The sequence below is a fragment of the Rhinolophus ferrumequinum genome, chromosome 7, assembly GCF_004115265.2.
Source record: "Rhinolophus ferrumequinum isolate MPI-CBG mRhiFer1 chromosome 7, mRhiFer1_v1.p, whole genome shotgun sequence".
In the NCBI taxonomy this organism is placed as follows: Eukaryota; Metazoa; Chordata; class Mammalia; order Chiroptera; family Rhinolophidae; genus Rhinolophus; species Rhinolophus ferrumequinum.
The window spans coordinates 27402103-27423610 of NC_046290.1; the positions used below are offsets into that span (position 1 = coordinate 27402103).

Here is a 21508-nt window from a genome sequence, read left to right on the forward strand (position 1 = left end):
TTACAGGAGGTGCTGGAAGAGTGGTGTGCCTGGAAAGGGCAGGAAGCTCAGAGCCCCTTCCCACACACCTGGCCTTACTCATCTCTCCCAACTGGATGTTCATCTGCATCCTTTATCATATCCTCTGATAATAAACTAGTGAACAGTAAGTAAATTGTTTTACTGGGTTCTGTGAGCCCACCTAGCAAATTAATCAAACCTGATGAGGTGGGGGTCCAGGGCGAGGGGGATCAGTGGGAACTTCCAAATGTATCAGAAGCACAGGTGAAGAGACATCTGCAGTGTGGGGGGACAGTCTTGTGGGACTGAGCCCTTAACCTGTGGCATCTAACACTACCAGAATTGAGTTAAACTGTAGGATACCCAGTTGGTGTTGTGGAGAATTGCTTCCTAGGGGAGAGCTCCCACACATCCGGTGTCAGAAGTGTTGTGAGTGCGTTAGTAGTGTGAGAGTAAAAGTGGTACACAGGAGGAGAACCGGATTGTGAATTACATATCAACGAAGCTGTTAAAATACGGAGTGATTCCTGTGATTCTGTAGTGGTCTTTGTAGTGATTCCTGTAGGTTTTGTAAGATACATCTCATACTCAAATACTGGTGAATACAATTTGAGGTTTGTTCTCATCCATATTTGAATTTGTATTAATAAGTGTTTGAGGGAGGAAGTATGAGAAGGTGGTCTAGGAAGAACTTTCCAAACTACTTAGGTTAGCATGACAAACACGGGTGTTTAAAATTCATTTTTGTTCTCTGAGTTAAGAGGGATGAGTGAGGAAAAAAGAACTGTTGACCTTATACTGCCTTATGCTAGTACTTACGAGTTTGTCTCAACAAGAAAGAGCTTAAGAAAAATGGCTTCCAGGTCATGAGGAATCTATGGAGGTAACAGCTGCTTGTAGAAAGCCTGAAGACAGGATTTTCAGGGCATGCCTGAGGAATCTTTTAGGAGTTAAGTCAACTATACAGCAATTTTCAGCCCTATCATCTCTTTGCCTCTGTGGCATTTAAATTGACTTTAAATATTTTGGTGTTTCAAATACATCATGGATTTTAATATTATAGGTTTCTAAAGGGCTTTTATCTAATTTGGTTTAATGTATCTTGTTTTGTAACTGTTTGAATTGAATTAATTTATATATACATATACAAATATGCGTGTGTGTATGTGTGTGTGTACATCTGTACCTTGGCTGAGCCTGAGAAAAAATAAGCACATGCTACTATTGCTTGATTTTTGCTTTAGGTTTAAGACCTGGTGACTGATGTTGGCACCGTAGGATATTATATCTTATTAAATTCTTTCTTGGAGAGATGCCATTTGAAAGAGGTACAGCCACCCAGGCAGCTACCTTTTGTGGATAGAAATATGTCAGAGAGGGGGCAGAGATTCTAAGACCAGCAGATTAGAATGAGATTCCAGTAAGCAGCTCTTAAAACCCTCATTCCATGGGGAGACGAGGAGAGGACTGACTGTCCTGAAGCAGCAGGTTTTGCTCATTTCTGAGAATCCTTGGGACCACAGCTCTGCTTGGCAGAGGGCCGCCCGGTTCTTCTGCCAAAGTACACATAGCATGTGGTCCTCCCCATCTGTAACTCTAGAGTCTGGACCAACTGAGCAAGAGGTGAGTTTGTAATGTCACCCCTGATAATCAGAACATCAGAAAACATGGTTACCAGTGAGAGTTTTGGCTGAGTTTTCTTCCAGGAAAATGAAAAAAACAGGAAGCACACTGATAAGAAGATGATGTTGAAACATTCTCGTTGAAACCAATTCTAATTAGGAATTCTTAGGATAGAACTGCAAATTAGTTTGTAGTCATCCAACACACAAGTGAGGAAACTGCAGCCCATAGATGTTCAATAACTTGGTTATGATATAGTGAGTCAAGGCAGAACTAGGTCTAGAACCTGGTTCCCTTTACTTCCAGACTAATGGCTGTTCCATTTTACTGCTATCCTTGAGTTTGGTTCAGTAACTTCTGGTTTTTATTCTAATCAAATGAGGTTATATTTGCAACTGCTGCTTTTTTGTCTTTGGTGCCTCAAAGCTTCATATTATGCAAGTCTGGCAGGATAAGTGAATATATTTTTTTTAAAAAAAGAAGTTCAATAGGAAGCAATAAAAGCCTATAGCAAATGATTTGCTTTCTGGCCAAAAATCGAAGGGAGATTTCTTTATCATCGGAACAGGAGAGTACAGGAGATTATCTTTACTGATTTTTCTTATGCTTCCAACTAAAGCTTAAATCTTCTATTTCCGTTGAGTTCTCTTACATTTTCTAAAGTTTTCTAAGTCATTTGTTCAGTATAACGAATTTAGAATCCTTTACTAAACCTCTATGCCCTCATGACTTGAAATAGGAACATTAGAATTTCTGAAATAGGAATACTAGAATTTCTGAGCATTATTCAAAGATTGAGAGGAGAGTTGCATGGTCTCCTGAGGTTTCTTCCTTTTCTTTTTTTTTTTAAGGTGGTTATTGCCTGAATCAGCATGAAATGTTGGAAATAACCGGGGTTTTGAAATCTGGATTTGAGTCCTGTTTCCACCATTTACTAATTGGTAGAATTGGACAGGTTATTGAAGTTTTCTGAGGCACAGTTTCTTGGTTTGTAAGTTGAACAAGAACCAGATGGTAATGCAAGTCTGACCTTCTGTCTTTAAACTGTACTGACCTTCTCATGAATTATATCGTCAATGTGAGAGGAAGTTTCGTTATGTTCGTTTCACCTCTAACTCTCTTAAGTTTTCCACACCACTGTTTTTTATCATCCCCTTTTCCCCATGTTTGTGTAACTTCTTTCCTTCTGGCCTCGTCTCCCATTATTGACTCAGGGCTTGACTCTTCCACTTGAAGACTGGTTTTGCTTTTCTAGTGTTTTGACTTTCAACACACTCTTAGGCATGCTTTTCTGATACCTTCTTTCTCCATTTGCTCCTGGCATCTCGGAGTGATTACTCAGCCACTCAAGACCTAGTCCCAGGAATCCATCGTGGCATGTGAGTAGATGGCCTCCCACCAGTTTGTCCTGATTCACTCCAGAGCAGTCAGAGGATGTATGAGAATTAAACGAATAACATTTATGAAGGGCCCATAACGTTGCCTGGTACAGAGTAAATGTGAAAATGCCAAATTATGTTATTCGCTAGGAGTGAGGCTCATGGCCACATGCTTCCTGAGAGTAGTAGCCACATGCCCGAGACAAGGCTGGTGGGAGTAACAAGGTTAATAAGGAGGCGGACAATGGCATGTCTCATTGCTTCACTGCTGCTTCCATCTCATTAGTTCTGAGAACTCTCTATTTCCCCAAATGATAAAAAGATGTTACATACCCAGTGCCCATCATCTGGGCATTAGGGATTGGATCAAACTTCCGAGAGCATACTTGTTTTGTTCTCCCACAATTTCTTTCATCTGAATTGTCTCCACAGTCATTTTCTCCATTGCATTCTAACTTGCTGGCAATGCAGCGGCCTAGTCAAGAAAAGCAAACAACATTGACAATAAGTGATCATTTAAGACAGTACTTATTAATTTGAAACATTAGTGCCTTAAATTTCAAGGAAAAGTTAAGAGCAAGTTTTTGTTATTTTTTAAAGTGACTCATCCAAGATCATGCACTTAAAAATTATAAAAAAAATGTTTTTCAATTACAGGTGACATTCAATATTATATTAGTTTCAGGTGTACAGCATAGTGGTTAGACATTTATACAACATATGAAGCAATCCCCCTGATAAGTCTAGTACCCACCTAAGTTTTCATTATTTTTGATAACGATTTAGGAACACATGGAAATGGAATGACAAACTGATATTTTCTGTTATTTTTTTAGGATTAAAAGAGTCACCATAGATTATTTAGTCAACATTGGTCTAATTGTCTTAAATAAGGTAACTAATTCTAGAATCCTATTCCCATTACAGTGAACTTTCTGTAGAAGCATGTTCTGTAGGAGAAAATGAACAGTAGGTTTAGAATTTGGATAGCAGATTCAAGGTTACTGTTTTTATTAAAAAAACTGTAACCTTTCAAACACACCCACACATACACACATCCACTAGTATGTACAGTTACAAGGCTGAATCTCTAAAATTTTATGTAGGGTGGAAGAAACCAGACACGTAAGAATCATGCATGTGATTCCTTTATATGATGTTCAAGAACAAGGAGAGGGATGCACTGGAAAGAGGAAAAATGGAATGTCTTTGGGTTTATGGATAATTTTTACATCTTAATTAGGGGTTGTTTACATGGATGCATACATTCATCAAAGTAAAATTGCATATTTATTATCTGTGCATTTTACTATGTATAATTATGTTACTATACATGATTACTACATGTTTTATTACATATGCACTATATATTATTATAGTATATAATTATTTGCTACAATTAATTTATTACATCTAATTTTTTTGACCAATTAAATGCCTAGGTGCTACACTATTAAGAAGCAGTTTACATGATTGAATTTAGGAGATAGCACAAACTTCACGTACACAGATAATTCTTTTCTCTTTTAAACATGCTGAATTTCATAAAGATCCTTGGAGTCAGTAACTATATATTACAGAAATTCAAATGCCTCGTGTGCAAAGACAGCCCCTCCCCTGTTCCTCACCCTCTTGCATATAATAAGGGATGCTGGCGTCCTACCGTTTATGTACAGGTCTCACTGACAATGATTAAATGTTTGACTCAAGATTATCTAGTTAACTATTTTAGGTTGTGGTTTGCATCTCACTACAGCTATACATGATTACCTTTACTAGCTGAAATGCTTGGGGAAATTGGGTGTTCTGTTGAATAAATTTATCTATTAATAGAAAATTCCCCAGAAAGCACTTAGTTTCAACTCTTTTGGTTAATAATCTTCACTCAGAAAGTAGAGTGTAACAAAGGTAATTAAGTCCTCCTTTGATTATTAAAAATCTTGTGTTGTATCTAGACCATTATTATAAAGAATTATAGTCATGAGCCCCAGAATCATACAAGACTGAAAATATAGAGGGAGTTGAATTTCTTTTAATCCCAGGATATAACCTGAAAGATGCTGTTTTTAAAAGAGCACATCTCTAGTTTTTTATTTGTTTGGGTTTTTTTCAGGGCAAAACAGAATGGGTAATTTAGTTTGAAATAGAGATGCCTTTACTAAGAAAAACCCCCAAATATTACAGTTTTAAAATGTTTTGAACTTGGCACAAACTTTAGCAAATGCTAATTTTAGATATAGTTACACTGAAAAAAAAATCCTATTTTATCAAATAGAGGTCGGGATACACATGCAGGATACAGGTCTCATTAGCCTAACTTTGTGAGCAGGTTACCAAATTTAGGATACATGAAATTCTACCCGTTTGATACTTCTAGGGATACTGGAGAAGACCTATTAGCAAGGGTAGGGTTGAAAACAAAAGGACGTCTCTTGAGTGATATTAGGAGTAAGTGGCAGAAATGATATAGATGCCAAGGAACACAGTTAATAATGGTTCCAGGCCACGAAAACGCAATGGTGTAGGAAGCACGAGAGAAAGATATTGTAAGCCATACATATATCCTATACAAAGGAGGGATGGGAAAGATGAAGGGCAATTTAAATAGAGCAGGATTTGCAGAAGTCAACATTTAGCAAGCACATGTACATAATATATATACACTTCCACCTGGAGCTATGCAATCATTTAGAAATTGTACATGTTTTTCCTATCTATGTACTTGAACTGATTTGTGTTACTGCAATGACATTATTTTTATAACCAACTGCAAATTATCTAGTCTTCTAATGCTCAAAATTAGGACTTTGGGAGAGAAGTTGGCACAGAGGATGGGAATTGCACTCATTGGTAATTCTCAAAGATATACATTAAAATAACATACTTAGGCTTGAGGACTCTGAACAGCAACTATGCAGGAGGAAGAGAAGAGGGAAACTCTCTTTAGGACAGACAGTTCTTTGTTAATTGAGGGCCAAACATCCTCTTGAGTCAGACAAGTAACAGTCCATCTAGCCTTTTATTCCCTTTGAGAGTGGCATTAGTGGATGTTTTTAGGAGAGCATAATAATATATCATTTTTAGCAGAATGTTTAACAACCAATAGGCCATGGCACCACCCAATCAGAATGGTTGCCAACCACATCTGTGCCAGGGATTAACCAGTGAATGGCTGAATCCTGGGAAAATCTAGGGATTCCTGGTGAAGGAAACAGGGCAGGGGTTACACAGGGAAGTCAGGGTAGTAGCTGCTTACCAGCCATTGCAGACGCTTATTTGTTTGTTTGTTTGTTTAATCAGTGGCTGTGGACATATTGCTGATGAACTAGAGATCAGCTGTATACACACCACTAATTTTCCTGAAGTTGCTCATTATGAATTGGTGGTCCTTTGATGTTTTTAAATCATCCTCAATCTTGTGAATATTTTGGGACCCAACAAAACTTTTTTGTCATAAATTTCATAGATTTATCATCCATTGGATAAAGGACTTCTTCCTGGTAATTTGTTCTAAAAGTTATCCTACCAGCTTCAAATAGTTACATTTCTTTTCTAAGTCTTTATCTTAATATTCTGGATATAATGCCTAGGTCTATATTCCTCTCAGTCATTGCCGTCAAGATTTTTCTTACATTCCCTCTTTTTTTTTGTTCAATAGCTTATATGCCCTATTCATGTAGGCATGATCTATATCTTCTTGCCCACGTCCCACCATTGTAACTCAGGTTTGGGGAGCACAGAGGGAAAACCTTGACGCCCGCATTTCTGTCTGACATTCAGAAAATACTGGAAAAACTGAAGAGAGGAAGCAAGAAGTAAGAGGAGGAAAACATTGTATCCAAGGTCAATTTTCTATGGAATTTGAAATTCTGCTATCCAGTATAAATACTTTACTTGTCAGTGTATTCCAGAGTACACAGCAGTGATGTAAATTGTATTCATCTGAACTCTAATTTTAATTTCAAATTGACTATTTAGATAAGAGGTCAGTGAACTATGGCTCATGGGCTAAAACTTACCTGTGGCCTGTTTTTGTAAATAAAACTTTATTGGAACACAGCCACGTTCATTTGTTGATATACTGTCTTTGGCAGCTTTGATGCTGCGATGCAGGAATTGAGTACCTGCAAAGCCTAAGATATTTATCATCTAGACTAGACTTTTACTGAAAATGTTTGCAGAAATCTGATCTAGATTGTTTAAAGTGGTGAGCGTTGGAGAGCTATTAATTAGCAAGATAATACAAAAATTAAGTACTATATTCAAGATTTGATTATAATCCAATGAAACTTAAATATTAGAATTTCTGCATCTGAACGAGTATTGGACTTGAAGGGAATGTTGCCATCCTTTAAATCATTTACAGTTTCCTCTTGTAATTACCTTTGGAGCCATAAATGGACCACCCCAGAAAAGTTGTCACATCATCTCTAGTCATCCTCTTGATATAATATCTTAATATTAATATTTATATCTTAATAAACTATATTGAAAATCTCTTAAACCCGTTGCTCCATTTCAATTGCTTATTCTGATTATAGATTTGTGCTACTAATAGCCTAAACATGTATCTGGCTGGGGCCGGCCCGGTGGCTCAGGCGGTTGGAGCTCCATGCTCCTAACTCTGAAGTCTGCCGGTTCGATTCCCACCTGGGCCAGTGGGCTCTCAACCACAAGGTTGCCAGTTTGATTCCTCAAATCCCGCAAGGGATGGTGGGCAGCGCCCCCTGCAACTAAGATTGAACACGGCACCTTGAGCTGAGCTGCCGCTGAGCGCCCAGATGGCTCAGTTTGTTGGAGGGCTTCCTCTCAACCACAAGGTTGCTGGTTCGATTCCCGCAAGGGATGGTGGGCTGTGCCCCCTGCAACTAGCAATGGCAACTGGACCTGGAGCTGAGCTGCGCCCTCCACAACTAAGACTGAAAGGACAGCAACTTGACTTGGGGGTAAAAAAAAAGTCCTGGAAGTACTCACTGTTCTCCAATAAAGTCCTGTTCCCCTTCCCCAAAAATAAAAAAAAAAAAAGTCTTTAAAAAAAAATGTATCTGCCTGCTTCTCCTTTTCCTCCTCCTCTCTCTTCCTCCTGCCTTATAACAGTTTAGGGACCTGGGCACCAGTACTTGCTGAGCAAATGAATCACGTAAGTGGTCCAGATGATTTTAGCTTGAAAGCGGTAATTTCACACATCAATAGCTTGGTGTTTGGTAACATAACACCCCCACGTCCCCATGCTTAAAATATGGTGGGACTTCTCTATCGCAGCTTTTACTGGAGTCAATTGGAATAACTTTATTTCACTCAAGTCATTTTAGTAAAGGCTGAACATTTTCCAAAAGTATATTACCACTGTCACAGCGAAATTTATTCTTGCAGTCAACCTCTTCGATGTTGCAGAGTTTAGAGGGAATGCATGGTTGAAAAGTCACCAGGGGCTCAGTACATGGTTGTCCTCCAAACTGACTGGGGCGCAAAATGTTTCTAACCTTAAACTGAAAGAAAAGGAGAGAAAGATGAGTAACTCTGAGGCATGGTCAAAGCCAAAACGTATCTAAGAAAACTGGGCTTAGAAATCACAATAGTGATTTTTACTATAGTGGTGTTTCCTAAATTAACTGATGATTTTTCCAATTCCATTATTGTGTGTCCTTAAGGAAGTCATCACCTCTCTAGGCCCCAATTTCCTTAAAATGAGGAAATAGGGCAAAAAGTTTTCTAAAACTTCTAACTCTGAAATCACGTGATTCCCAATTAACTAGAACTCAAATGCACGAGTAATTACTGAGCATCTCCTGAGTGCAGACCCTTCCAGGTAATAACAATAGCCCTCCGCTATCTCAAAGGTAGTATGATGTGAGTAATAAATGTGAAAGGTTGGGGGTTCTTTTGTACAAGGAAGTCACCATGGAGACCAAGGTTGACACAGTCGCTACTTTAAATGATTTTAAATGGTGAGTAGTAAAACAGAGAGTTAAGGAAGAATAGAAATATGACAGGATTAAAAAGTACTGACTTTGATGTCAGAAAAATCCAAGTACAAAGTGTAGCTCTACATTCATTAGTGATATATTTTTGGGCAAATTACTTAACTCCTGAAGAGCCATAAATTCTTCCTGTGGGTAGAAAACCACACTGTGATGTGAAGTTTGTATAAAGTAATATATGTAAAGGGCCTGGAACAGTTTATCTCAGAAAGTGGGTGCTCCACAAATGAGTTTCTTTTTCTTCCCTAACGTATTAATGCTCAGCACCTGCCCTGACTGAGGTTCACAACGGGCAATGTCCTTACAGAAAAGTGTTTGAGGTGGGTAAATATTGCAACTGGGAACAATAAACAAATTGAGGGACTTTCCTGTAGAAAGAGGGAAGTTAGAGGAAGGGCAAGGAGTCAGGCTTTTGATTAGTGTTCCTCATTTCTGTCTGATTTTAAACCTTGGACTCAAATACCCATTTTCTAACACCTGCTTTTGTTTCCTGAGCTATCAGAGTTGGGCACATTCAATACCAAAACTGGGGGCAGAATTTCCTTTGATGGACACACAACAGTGAAACATGTAAAATGAATTCCTGCCCCCGCCACCCCCAAAAAAATTGCTGAATGAAATTTTCCCTTAATGGAATGTGGGAAAGTTTATTTTCAGAAGTTGAAGAAATTCAGCATTTCTGTGATTGTTGAGGCTTTCAGGGAATCCAAGCATTTTTATTGTGACTCAGATTTCCTGAATATGTCCATGTGTTACCTACCTGTTTTTCAACACAAGGGTCACAGTCTGACCATGGTCCATAATCTCCCAGAAGGCAGTTGATAGGACAAGTTTGCTGGTTACAGTCTCTGGTCTCCTGCTTGATGCAAAGCTGCTCACAGGAGTTCCCCAGATAGTACGCATCCTTTATTATTTGTCTGTAATAGTGAGGAAAAAGCTGCTTAGAATGAGTATATTCACCGTGGCTCCAGACTTATAAGAATAATATCATTGAGCATTAACTACAGTGAGTAAAAAGAAAGAAGGTTTTCATGGAAAATCACGTAGTTTGGCACATGTGCAGTTCGTACCACTTAATGGGACTCAGGAACAGTTATGTAATTTGTGGGGTCCAATGCAAAATGAAAATGGGGGGCCTCTTATTCAAAAATTGTTAAGAATTTTAAGACAGTGATGGCAGAGCATTAAGCCAAACATGGAGCCTTTCTAAATATAGGGTCCTGTGCTTCTGCACAGATCACACACCATGAAGCTGGCCCTGATGGAATTCCTGGAAGGGACTGGAAGGGAAAGAAAGGAAAGAAGAACCCTGCAAATTGCTTAAAAGATGACAACACAATGTGGAAAGTACAATGATTATGAGATGGAATCAGAGTGGTGTGGGGCCAAACAAGTCAAAGAGAAGGTAACGTGAAAGATACATCTTGAAAAATTCATGTGAATTCTCCAGGCAACAAAAGGAAGGGCATGTGGAGGGAACATCATGTGCAAAGATTAGAGGTGGAAGAGAATGACATGTCCATATGGAATGGGCTTGAGAAGTGCATGATTGAGAGGAACTAGACATATTGTTGTACTTTATTAGGTAGACAGTAAGAGAGCTACTGAGGGACTCTTGAGTAGAGGAGCATTATAAACAAATCTGGTTTTACATACTTAGTGGACAGTTTATTGGGGAAGTCAACCCGTGATTTTAATGAGACTCGTACCACATATACAAAAATAGTTTTCTAAAATAGGTCTCTAAAAAAATACTCAACTAGTTAAAACACGTTAAATATATGTCTTTCTCTCCCAAGTCATGTGAGCATCTCCATGGAACAGAAACACCCAATAGATTTGAAAAAAAACCAGAAAACCTGGGGGACAAGTAATCTGAATTGGTGAAAAGACAGAATTATTAAATGTTATCAAGTAAATACAGTTTTCTCGCCTTCTTATACATGCCAACAATCAAGCTAACAGCTAACAGTGCTGCTCGATTGAGGTCCTGTTCGACTCAGTTTAATGAGTAGAAAATTCTCTATAATTAACTCACTAACTGGAGGCAAGCAGAGTTCTATGGGGATTGAAAAGAAGCTTGAGTACTCATTCTAAGCAAGTTAAATAGTCAACTGAAAATATTGCTGGTTCTTAATTAAATTTCTTTTCAACTAGTCAATTTTATGAGAGAACAAATGTAGACTTCCATTCAGCCTTATGTGGAAAAGACCTCAAATTCCATCCAAATTTATGAGTTCTTACTTTGAGACACATTATTTTTCCCCATTGCTTAGTGTGGCACTTTTGATATTGCTAACTCTGTCCTCGAGGTTTCCCAGGGTACACAGAAAAGCTGCCTAGCTCACACCCACCTCCTTCTGCTCTGGGTTCCAGAATTGCAGGTTTTTGAGCAGCTGGACCACGAAGTCCATGGGTAATGATCACAGAAACAGGCTTGGCTCTTGTCAATCAGAGCACTCAACAGGATGAAATATAAGATGGATTGTCTGGCCATGCTTTGAGAGTCTCCAGGCCCTGAAGAGGAATAATATAATATATATCAAACACCTATTAGGGATAAAACTTTACAAATCATTCTCAGTTACAGACTTAGATATTATCTTAGAAAACATCTGTATCTCCCTGCCTTCCTTTAAGCAAGTTAACACCTATAAATTCACATGCTCATCAGTAGAAACCTTATTTCTAAAGATTTTTAGGGTGGATGTTCCCATGGTTACAACCTCCAGTATGAGTTTCTCTGAACTGTTAGTGATAGGCTACAAGACAAAGTATGTAGTAAATACTGTAACCCATTTCATTCCAAAATGAGAAAACTTATACTTTTCAGAACAACTGCTCATTTTGTGTGGGTAGGACCCTCAAGTACGTTTCAGTTTTTCATACTTTTCTGGGGCTGGGGAAGGTGTCAGGACCATTCTGCTGGAAGATCTAGTTTGCTGACATCCTGTAAACCTGCTAAAGACAGAGTTCACTTTCTGATTGTGTCTACTTACAGAGTCATAGAAGTTAAGCTGGAATGGATCTTTGAAATCTGCAGGTAAAACACCCTCATTTTATGGATGATACAACTGAGGCTGAAGGAGGTGTAATAGCATTGAGGTTACATGACAAGTAAAAGCCCAGAACTCCTTATTCTTAGATGAGGTGCATGCCAGCACTGAATTTCTAGTATCACTAATTATTGTGCTACTGGAGCATCTCTAGATGCCTGGAACTCCACCCCCCAGGCCATGAGAGGATTTGTCCAGATGTGGCTGAATGCCAGAGAAAAATTTGACCTGTAGTTCCCTGCTGTGTGCTGTGGCGCCTTGAGGATCTGTGAATTATTGAAAGGAATCTGGAAAACCGTCTCTGCCCCCTAATATTGCCATTTTGATCTTTATATCTCTAACAAAACATGCAACATGATTAAATACTGCTATAATTAGTATACTAACTTCCATTATCTTCAATTTAAAGAAGTAAAATGCCATTCACCTATTTTCTCTGTCTCAGTTTCATTATTTATAAAATAGGAATAATATTTTAACCTTCTTCATAAGGCTTTTTTTAGGATTCAGTAAGAAAATTCATATAAAGTGCTTAAAACAATCTTTGGCATAGAATCATCACTCAATAAGCATTAGCTTTTCAAATTAGTATAACAATAGTTTTGCAAATTTTATTGTATCTGTTGGTCATGCATTTTTCAAAATTAGGGGCTCCACGCCTTACAGCAAGGATCATGTGAAGATCGAAAGTATGTTTTGATATTGAATAAGACTATTCACATTCAAAGTGATTTAGACATGTGGCTTTAGTTGCTTTTCATCTTAGAAATAAAATCAGATCCCTGATCAGCTTATTGGAAATTTCAGTTTCCCACTAGTGTTTCCTCTCCTCCTTCACTGCTTTATTTTTCTCTGGTATATATTCCCTCCTATATATACATTATTATTTAAGTTTAAATAAATATCTTCTCTTTTTCCTTCATCATTAGAATTCAAACAGTGTGGTGGTAAATCTTTTTTTCTTGTTTTGTTCATTTCAGAGTTTAGAATAATGAGAGCAAGCATAATGTATAATAAATAAATATTGTTAAGTTGATTTAACAATATTTATTTATTATACAGTTTACAAGTGGGTTTTAGTAAAATCTGAATAATGTAATTTGAGTCTATAAATACAGCAACTTCTGTAATACTATTTTTAATCGCTCTGCCAGATTAAGGATATTTCATAGATTTTGGAAATGAACTTGTCTTTTCAATTCTCATCCATTGTTTTAGCAAGAGTGATAGTTTGTAGTATCAGTGGCTTATCGCTAATTTGTTGTAATAGTTGATTGAAATAAAAAACTAGATCTCTTGAGATTCAGATTTATTTTTAAACATTGTAATTTATTGAGTTAGTTGAGCTCTTATTTATTTGAAAACATCTATTGTGATCTAAAAATATAGAAATGTATGAAGAAGAAAAGGAAGATGTTTCAAAATATAACCAACCAGAAAAATTCTGCTGACATTCAAAAATTACGAATAATACATGCCTATATTTGAAAAGTTTAAACAGAACAGAAAGAAAAGTATAAGGCCTGAGTTGTCTTTTACTTGTTGCCAGAACCTCTACCCACACATAATCACTGTTTTCTCTTTTTGTGGGTATCCAACGAGGGGAAACATTTCCCACACATCAGCTTACATATATACGCATATGCATGTTCCATTTTGCTCATATATATGTATGCATGTTCTTTAAATATATATACAACAAAGAGAATATATGATGTATATTACTCTGCACTTTGCTTTTTTCACATCAGAATATACTTTGAAGTTATTTTATACAAATGGATGCACATATAGTTAATTCCTTTTAGTGGCTACATAGTTTTATACGGATGCATTATATTGGACTTAACCCTTATCTTAATTGTGGACATTTAGTATATACACACACTGCAATCAATACCTTTGCAATATATCTTAGCATACTTTTGTAATATATCTATGGGGCCAGCATGTATATTCCTAGCAGTAAAATGGCTCAAACAATATGTAAACTTAAACTTTTGATTGATATTGCCAAATTGCCTTATTGAAATATGGCTCCAAGTGTCTCAGGTGAGTTTCTGATTATATTTTAATGTGGGGTTACTTTACGTTTCTTAGTTGTGATGAAAGAATACTTCAGTAAAAAAATGGGGTTCATCATTTTATAAATTTTTGTTCAAGCCAAAAGCTTGAAATCAGATATAAAAATTGTTTCTCCAATATGCTCAAAAATTAGAGCATTTCTTTTTAATAAATAAGTAAGCTTTTTGAACTTTCCTATAAGCTCAGAGAAAGACGCTGGAATAAAAGCAACTAAATTTATTGACATGTGGCTAAATATGTCCTTCAACTTAAAATGGAATCAACACACATTTGAGTATCCATTGTGTGCTGCTAGGTATTATGTGAGATACAAAGAAATAGAATTCACTATCTTTGTCTGAGGAGGGTAGGCAGCAACTGAAGATTCTTCTCATGCTTTTCATCCAAGCTTTTTTGTCCAATTTATATGCAAGTTGCTACAGTTCTAGGCTATTTCAATCATAAAAATGATCGCTGCATTTGCCTGCTGATCTTAGTTTACTGGTAACTCACCTTTCTTGGTTTTCATTAGCAGCAGAGAAGGAAGGGTAAGACATTAGGACTAGAGTGTTCAGATCGAATTTGGGCTGGGATCAGACAGAACTGTGTGTGTTCTAAACATCAGACCTGAACTCCAGATTGGGTGGTTTTTGAAAGGCCCTCAGGAGCTGAGGTTCCTAAATAATGTGAAGTTTCTCTGTTAACCACCGCCTATCCCCTACCCCCCACTCCCAAATTGGGTTCTTCCTTATACAGGAATCGCTTCAACAAGGAAACCTAATCAGAGGGTTTTGTTGTTGTTTCTTTATTTGTTTTTTTTCTCATTGCTTTTGAAGAGATAGATATCTTCCAGAATAATTCTATCAATTTAGAGCAAACCAATTCTTAAAGCATTTTGTGGAATCAGCAGGTAAATGATTGAGAGAAGTTGAACGACAGATTACCAGTTCTCAGTTCTCAGCTGACTATCTGTTTTAACTTCCAAGAGCTTGACAAGTATGGGTGGATTTTATTTCAATTATCATCAAAACAGCAAGAACAGAACCCTTATAAAATATTCTGATCTCTTCTTTGGATATAACTGTTCTGAGGCAATTTGGAAAATGCACTAAATTAGGATGGTACGTCAAAGCTTCTTATTTGAGGAGAGCTAATAAAAGAGCTAATGGGTAGCTTCTCTTTTTATAACATTTTATTGTTATGAGGGAAAATTGTTTTATGTTAAAAAGATAATTTTCATTCAAATAAAGATAATTATTTTTCTAATTTTGTTTTTATTCATGGCTCAGAATATAATATCAAATGGTTCCTTATTTATTAATTTCTATCATCTCTAGGTATTTTGGAGATATCTGAATTTATATGAGGACATTTGACTCATTACCATACAATTTTTATCCTCATATGGAACAAAAGAAAACTCAGTGATAGAGGAAGATAGTTAAGAAAAATTTCCCATGACAGGGCCACGGTAGGAGGGCAGGAATTCTGCAGTTTTCTCATAATTGCCATCCCCTCTTGAACGCTAAAAATCAGTGATTCCATTGAACTATTAAAAATGGCTTTGTGAGCACTTAGAGAATTCTAGTGTAATGTGAAGTCCGTCTTATTTTGACCTGTCACCCTCCGATATCCTTGACTTACATAACCGATCTGTCTGTATGGCAGTTCAGCACATCTTACCTACAGGTTCAGAGGATGATCTAGTTTGTCCCCAAATGCAGGTTCTTGCTTTCCATCTCCTTGTAATCTTCTTAAATCTCTTATTTCTTGTTCTTTTTTCTTCTGTGCATTCCCAGGGGCTCAAGAAATGATATTTACCATTGCTAGGGCAGACTGGGGAGCCTAGGCACGTGATTGATCTTTTGGCCAAGGGGCATGTTTACTTTACTGTTAACTCTAACCATCAAAGTAGTTCTCTGGAAGGAAATTTCTTTAGGGAACATGAACCTTTGGTTCTTTTGAGATTTAAGCAGTTCTTATTTTAAAAGAAAGACAAAGAAATGGCTATAGTCTGACATGTACTTTTACATATGAAAGGATAAGTTTGTTGGAAATATATAATCTACAATTTTGAAATACTAAGACTACAAATGAAATCATTAAGTCACTCACCTTTAAACAGTTTGTACTGGCCAGGGAACGAATCTGTAAATGCCCGAAGAAACAATAGGTTCTTTCAGTGAGAAGGGTTTATATGATAATCCAAACAAACGTTTTTTCACTATTGCTAGCTAACACAAGGTCATGCCATCATATCTCAGAGACACACAAAATAAACATTCTGTGGGAACTCAGGCCTTTGTAAATCAGAACTTCAATCATTAACAACCCGGAAACTCTTGAGAATGAGATACTACATAAGGTCTTGAATTTTCAATGATTTTCTCATTCAAGGGATATTGTACTAAATATTGCTACTGCAGAGAAAAGAAATTTCTGACTCCATTTAAAAAACAGTTTGGGAATAAATTGCTTAAAATTGCTTTCTCCTTTAGGAAGGTATTCATTTAAGTAAAATATGTATAGATCCTTATTTTTTTCTGATTATAGAATACTTATTGAGGAAGATTTAGAAAATATAAAACAGTGTGGAGAGGAAAATTAAAATCATTTTTCATAACCAGAGAAAACCATTATTGATATTTGGAACAAATACTTTTAGTCATATAACGTGTAAGTGTATGTGTCTCCCTGTATAAATATGCACACAGGTATACATATATAACTTTTTAAATGCATCACAAATTTTAGAAAGATTTAAATGTACAGAATTAATCACAGTTTATAGAACCATGTCATCATTGGTCTGTGCAAAATCTTTTCATTTTATTTCAGTTTCCCCACAGGATCTTGTTTCATTTATCCCTGCTAAAGCAAACCTTGTAGGGTCAGCCCTTGCACAATACCTCCCCTAAAATTCGATGCATTTTTTCATAAATTCATGGTGTTTGGAGTTAAGGGCAAATTCTCGAAGTCGTAAGCTAGAGAGATGAAAGTCAGTAGCCAATAGGATGAGCCTACATTGGGTTGTTAAGCAGTGTGGTCCATGAGGAGGACAGAGAAGTGGGAAGGTTGTGTGCCTTGGTACAGGAAGAACACAAGTGGAGAGAGCTGAAGGTGGTATGGAGGAATTCTGGAGATGGAGTGCAAATATCTGTGATCCAAATACTAGAACTGATCTAGCATTGCCTGAGAATCTAACATCTTTTCAATGATGTATTTGGGTTCCCCATCTTGGGTCCTCATGGATGATTAAATAGTATATCCATTCAGGGTAATTTTCTAGAGCAGGGTTTGGCAAACTACAGCCAGTGAGGCAAATCTAGCCTGCTACCTATTTTGTAAATAAAGTTTTATTGAAATAAAGTCACAATTAGACATTGTTGTACTACAACAGTGGAGTTGACTTGTTGCAACAGAAAGACTAAGCCTACGAAGCCTAAAATATTTACTATCTGGCTCTTTATAGTAAAAATTTTCTGAACTCTGCAGTCCAGAGGGAGAGATTTTTGTCTGATTAATATGACCACAGTGTCCAGTTGTTTTTGGAAGTAGAAGTAGTCTTACTCGAAACTGATGAAGGGGTGATTTGTCCAGAGCTAGAACTGGAATGCTGTGTGCAATTATGCTCAGATCTGCTCTGCAAGGACATGAGTGCTATCTAAACAATATTTTGGTGTATGTATACTGCTGAGGAACGAAGCATGCTGTGAAGTTTGCTAGCCGAGCTGTTTCAGCCACTGCAGGCCTTCTAAAGTGTTGGCTGGTGACACGGAATACCTTTTTCACATAAAATGCTCTATATTTTTATGGTGTAGAAAGTTGCTGGTGAGCTTAAATGTCAACTGATGAGTCGAAAAAGCCTTTAGTTCTAAAGGAACAGAAAGGTGTAGGAGGAAATTAGAGCTAGGACATGGAAAGTTAAGATGGAGCAATTATAATTTTTCCAGAAGGAGAATATGTATTCTGTTCAAAAATCTTTATTCCTCTCCTAACGATGATAGATTTACAGCCAAATGGTATTTTCTGCCAAGAAAATAACCCCAAACATAAGATAATGAACAGTGGAAGTTGCTGATTATCTGAAGGCTTTTTTATATGTTAAGTATTCACATGCCAACTTAGAATTACAGCAAAAATACTATAATTTCTCATGAGAGCCAAGGCTAATGACCCCATCTATTTCACAAGTCCTTTAGCATTTACTTTGTCAGTCAGTGAGTAGATAAAGTAAAATTGCAAATTGAAGTATTTCATATGGAGATTCACAGATCAAAACTCTCAAATGGAAGAAATAGAAGTTTGCTTTGGACCTCAGGCTACCATGATCTTTTTCTCTTTTCTTTTCCTACTAAAATTGTTAGGATAGTCTAAATTGGCTGCATTTGATTTCTTACTCCTTATTAACTTCAATCTTTGCAATCTGGATTGTAAATGCAACCAGCCTACAAAATCTATTCTCCTCCCAGTGACCACCGGTAACCTCCTAACTGCCAAACTGAACGGCCTCTTTTCAATCCACTACTGGTTTCCTGGACACAGTACAATGTATGTTTTTCTCTTTCCTCCATATGATTCTCTTCCTACTCTCATCTGAAGTTCTATCCTCAGCCTCTTTTCTTTCGTCACATATATCATCTACTTCCGCGGGTTTTCCATCTCCTTTGTGTTGATTGCTCCCTAGTCCACCAGCCTCCATATTCTAATGTTTACTAATAGTATCCAAATAGAACACCATATCACAGTGATGGTGTCCTCTCTCCCACACTTCCTCAATTCTCCTAGATGCTAAAACCTGTAGCTGTTATCTCTGAAATGTCTCTTGTCTATACTTCCCATCTTTCCACCTCTTTACCATGTCTACAGCTCCACTTCCAGACCAATGAACTCACAAACTGAAGATTGCATCCATGGTTTAACTAGGCCCGTAATTCCTCATAAACTATTCTGCCAGGTTACTCATTCTAGAGCTCACCTCTCAGTGACACAACTTTACTCAAAAGCTCAATGTTGCTCTTTTCAGAATACCACCCAATTAGGACCAGAATCCTAATACCTGATATTTGAAACTCTGAGCAGGCTGACCACACTGCACTACCTCTTTAGACTTCTTTTCTATTCTTCTTTTTGCATTCTCCATCATCCAGCCAAACTAGACAACTTGGTGTTCCTCAAAATAGGCTATAGTTTCTCCTGCCATTTTATTCTGTCTTGAAACTTTTTCTTCCCCAATTTCAAATTCTGAAATATTAACACACATGTATATCTGTTCTTCAAGGGCCATTCCAAATATATTTCCTTCTTAAACCTTCCTGTATTTCATAAAAAACTTTCACTCCTAAGATCAGATATTAGATAATTCCTCCATCCTTTAAACTTTATAATTCTTAGATGGAACACACCTGATATTGCCAGGTATGTTGTATCATCATCTAACTATCTCTTACTCCATTAAATATATCCAAAGTTCTTAATTACATGATCTGAATAATATTCGTCTTTATAATTAATTAACATAGAAGTTAAATATTGAGTTGTCTACACACAATGAACTTGAAGAAAATTGCTGAAGTTTGCATTATGCCTTTATATATGTGTCCTTAGCTAAAATTCCACTCTGTAGGTACTCACTCATTTGGCATAAGAGGCAATGATGTTTCCTGTAGCAAAGTGCTCCAAGAACTGTTTTTATTTACAGATTTGCTGAATTATTGAGTAATACATAATGATGATATTAAATTGAATAAAACTTTTGATGATTCTGTAGAAAGAAAAGGGAACTGCTACTTAGGCTTGTGATCTAAAACTGGTTTAGCACAGACACCTATGTAAAGAAATTTAGTTTTGGATAAAATAAGTCAACCCTCTGCAAGTTTTTGCCCTTTTCGGTTTATAGAGAATACATGGATTAGATTTTAATTCAGGACCTTTTAGAAAAAGGCAACAAGTAAACCTGACTGAGGTCAAATAGGTCTTGCCTAAACTCTTAGGTTACCTCCCTAGTTTGCTTTTTGACCTCTAGCTGTCCCATGCATCTTGCCCACTCTTACCAAGGTAATTTTCTGCCTTATTCCATTCAGGGTGCTGAAACAAAAATACCATGAAATGGGTGGTTTATCAACAACAGAAATTTATTCCTTACAGTTCTGGAAGCTGAGAAGTTCAAGATCAAGTTGCTGGCAGATTTGATGTCTAGTGAGAGTCTACTTCCTGGTTCACAGACAGCCTCTCTCTATAATCTTACATAGTGAAAAGAAAGGTCAAGAGTGCTCTCTGAGGTCTGTTTTATAAAAACGCACTAATCCCATTCATGAGGGCTCCACAAGCTAATCACTTCCAAATACCATTCCACTAGGGACTAGGTTTCAACATATGAATTTTAGGGGCACACAAACATTTAATCTGTAGCATTTTCCTAAAGCTCCACTATGACAACAATCTAATATTTGGGTAGCATTTTATGGCATGCAAAACACTTTTCAGAGAGCCATAGGAGCAATAGTATATATTCACCCATTCTGATCAATTCATAAATATTCACTGAGCATCCACTACACACCAGACATATTGAAACTTAAAGATAAAAAGGTGAATAAGTTTGGTTAGTTCTTTCAAGAACTTTAGTAAAAGATAATACTGATAGTTGGGGAAAAGAAAGAATGTGAGCAGTACTGAAAATTATAAGAAGTCTATCACAGAAATCATAACCTCTCTTGTGCATTTCGTTACTTATTTTCTTGTCTTTAGATCATATTCACTATAATGATCACATTATCATTATTCAAGGCCTTTTATTTACTCATTCAACAGAAGTTTACTGCAAGCCACTATTCCAGGCACTTAAACAGCGAATAAAACAGGAAAAAAAAAAAAATCCTGACTTCATGGAATTTACATTCTCTTGGGCAGAGGAGAGAGAAAACAAACAAATAAATATGCAAAGTAATAGCATTTTAGAAGCATTTAATATTTATTAAAATATCATGTCTTCTAAAAATGCAGGTCATTTTCTCTGCCCGTATTTTTGTGTGTGTTCCTATTCTTTCTTGGAGAAAATCTCTCCAGTCTTTTCTCAGAAAATCGAATCCTACAGGGCCTGCTGAGTTGGCTGCTAGTCTCATAATTCTGCCTCTTGGACAAGGCTGTGGACCAGGATTGGGTATCAGCCAATTGGCTTTCATGTGCCAAGGTTGGGAATTGGCACTCAGATACTCTAGTTAGACATGATGTGAGGCTTACTTAAGCCACGTGCAAGCAGAAGCAGAAAATGCCTTTGTACAGAAGGAAAAATGAAGTGGGAACTTAAATAAATGCATAGATGTGAGACCATGCGGCCCCAGAGAGTGTAAACGTTGTTTTGTCATGAGGCCCAGATGCACTTCCTTTGATTTCCATAAGGTAC

At 37.0% G+C, this 21508-nt stretch overlaps 1 protein-coding gene across 7 annotated transcripts in view; it reads right to left on the reverse strand.

Moving 5' to 3' along the window:
* The window catches only part of C6 (complement C6), a 64188-nt gene extending 47852 nt beyond the window's left edge, over positions 1-16336 (reverse strand). For 4 of the 7 annotated variants that reach the window (XM_033111044.1, XM_033111048.1, XM_033111043.1 and 1 more), the window contains exons 1-5: positions 15787-15876; positions 11338-11500; positions 9744-9900; positions 8347-8491; positions 3336-3477 (exon numbers count right to left, since the gene is read on the reverse strand). In XM_033111044.1, the coding sequence (XP_032966935.1) occupies positions 3336-3477; positions 8347-8491; positions 9744-9900; positions 11338-11480 (587 nt within the window). In that variant the 5' untranslated portion in view covers positions 11481-11500; positions 15787-15876. Of the gene's footprint in view, positions 1-3335; positions 3478-8346; positions 8492-9743; positions 9901-11337; positions 11501-15786; positions 15945-16218 lie in introns of those variants that run through there. The other 3 variants (XM_033111046.1, XM_033111049.1, XM_033111045.1) reach the window with 3 other exon arrangements.
* Between the last annotated feature and the right edge of the window lie 5172 nt (positions 16337-21508).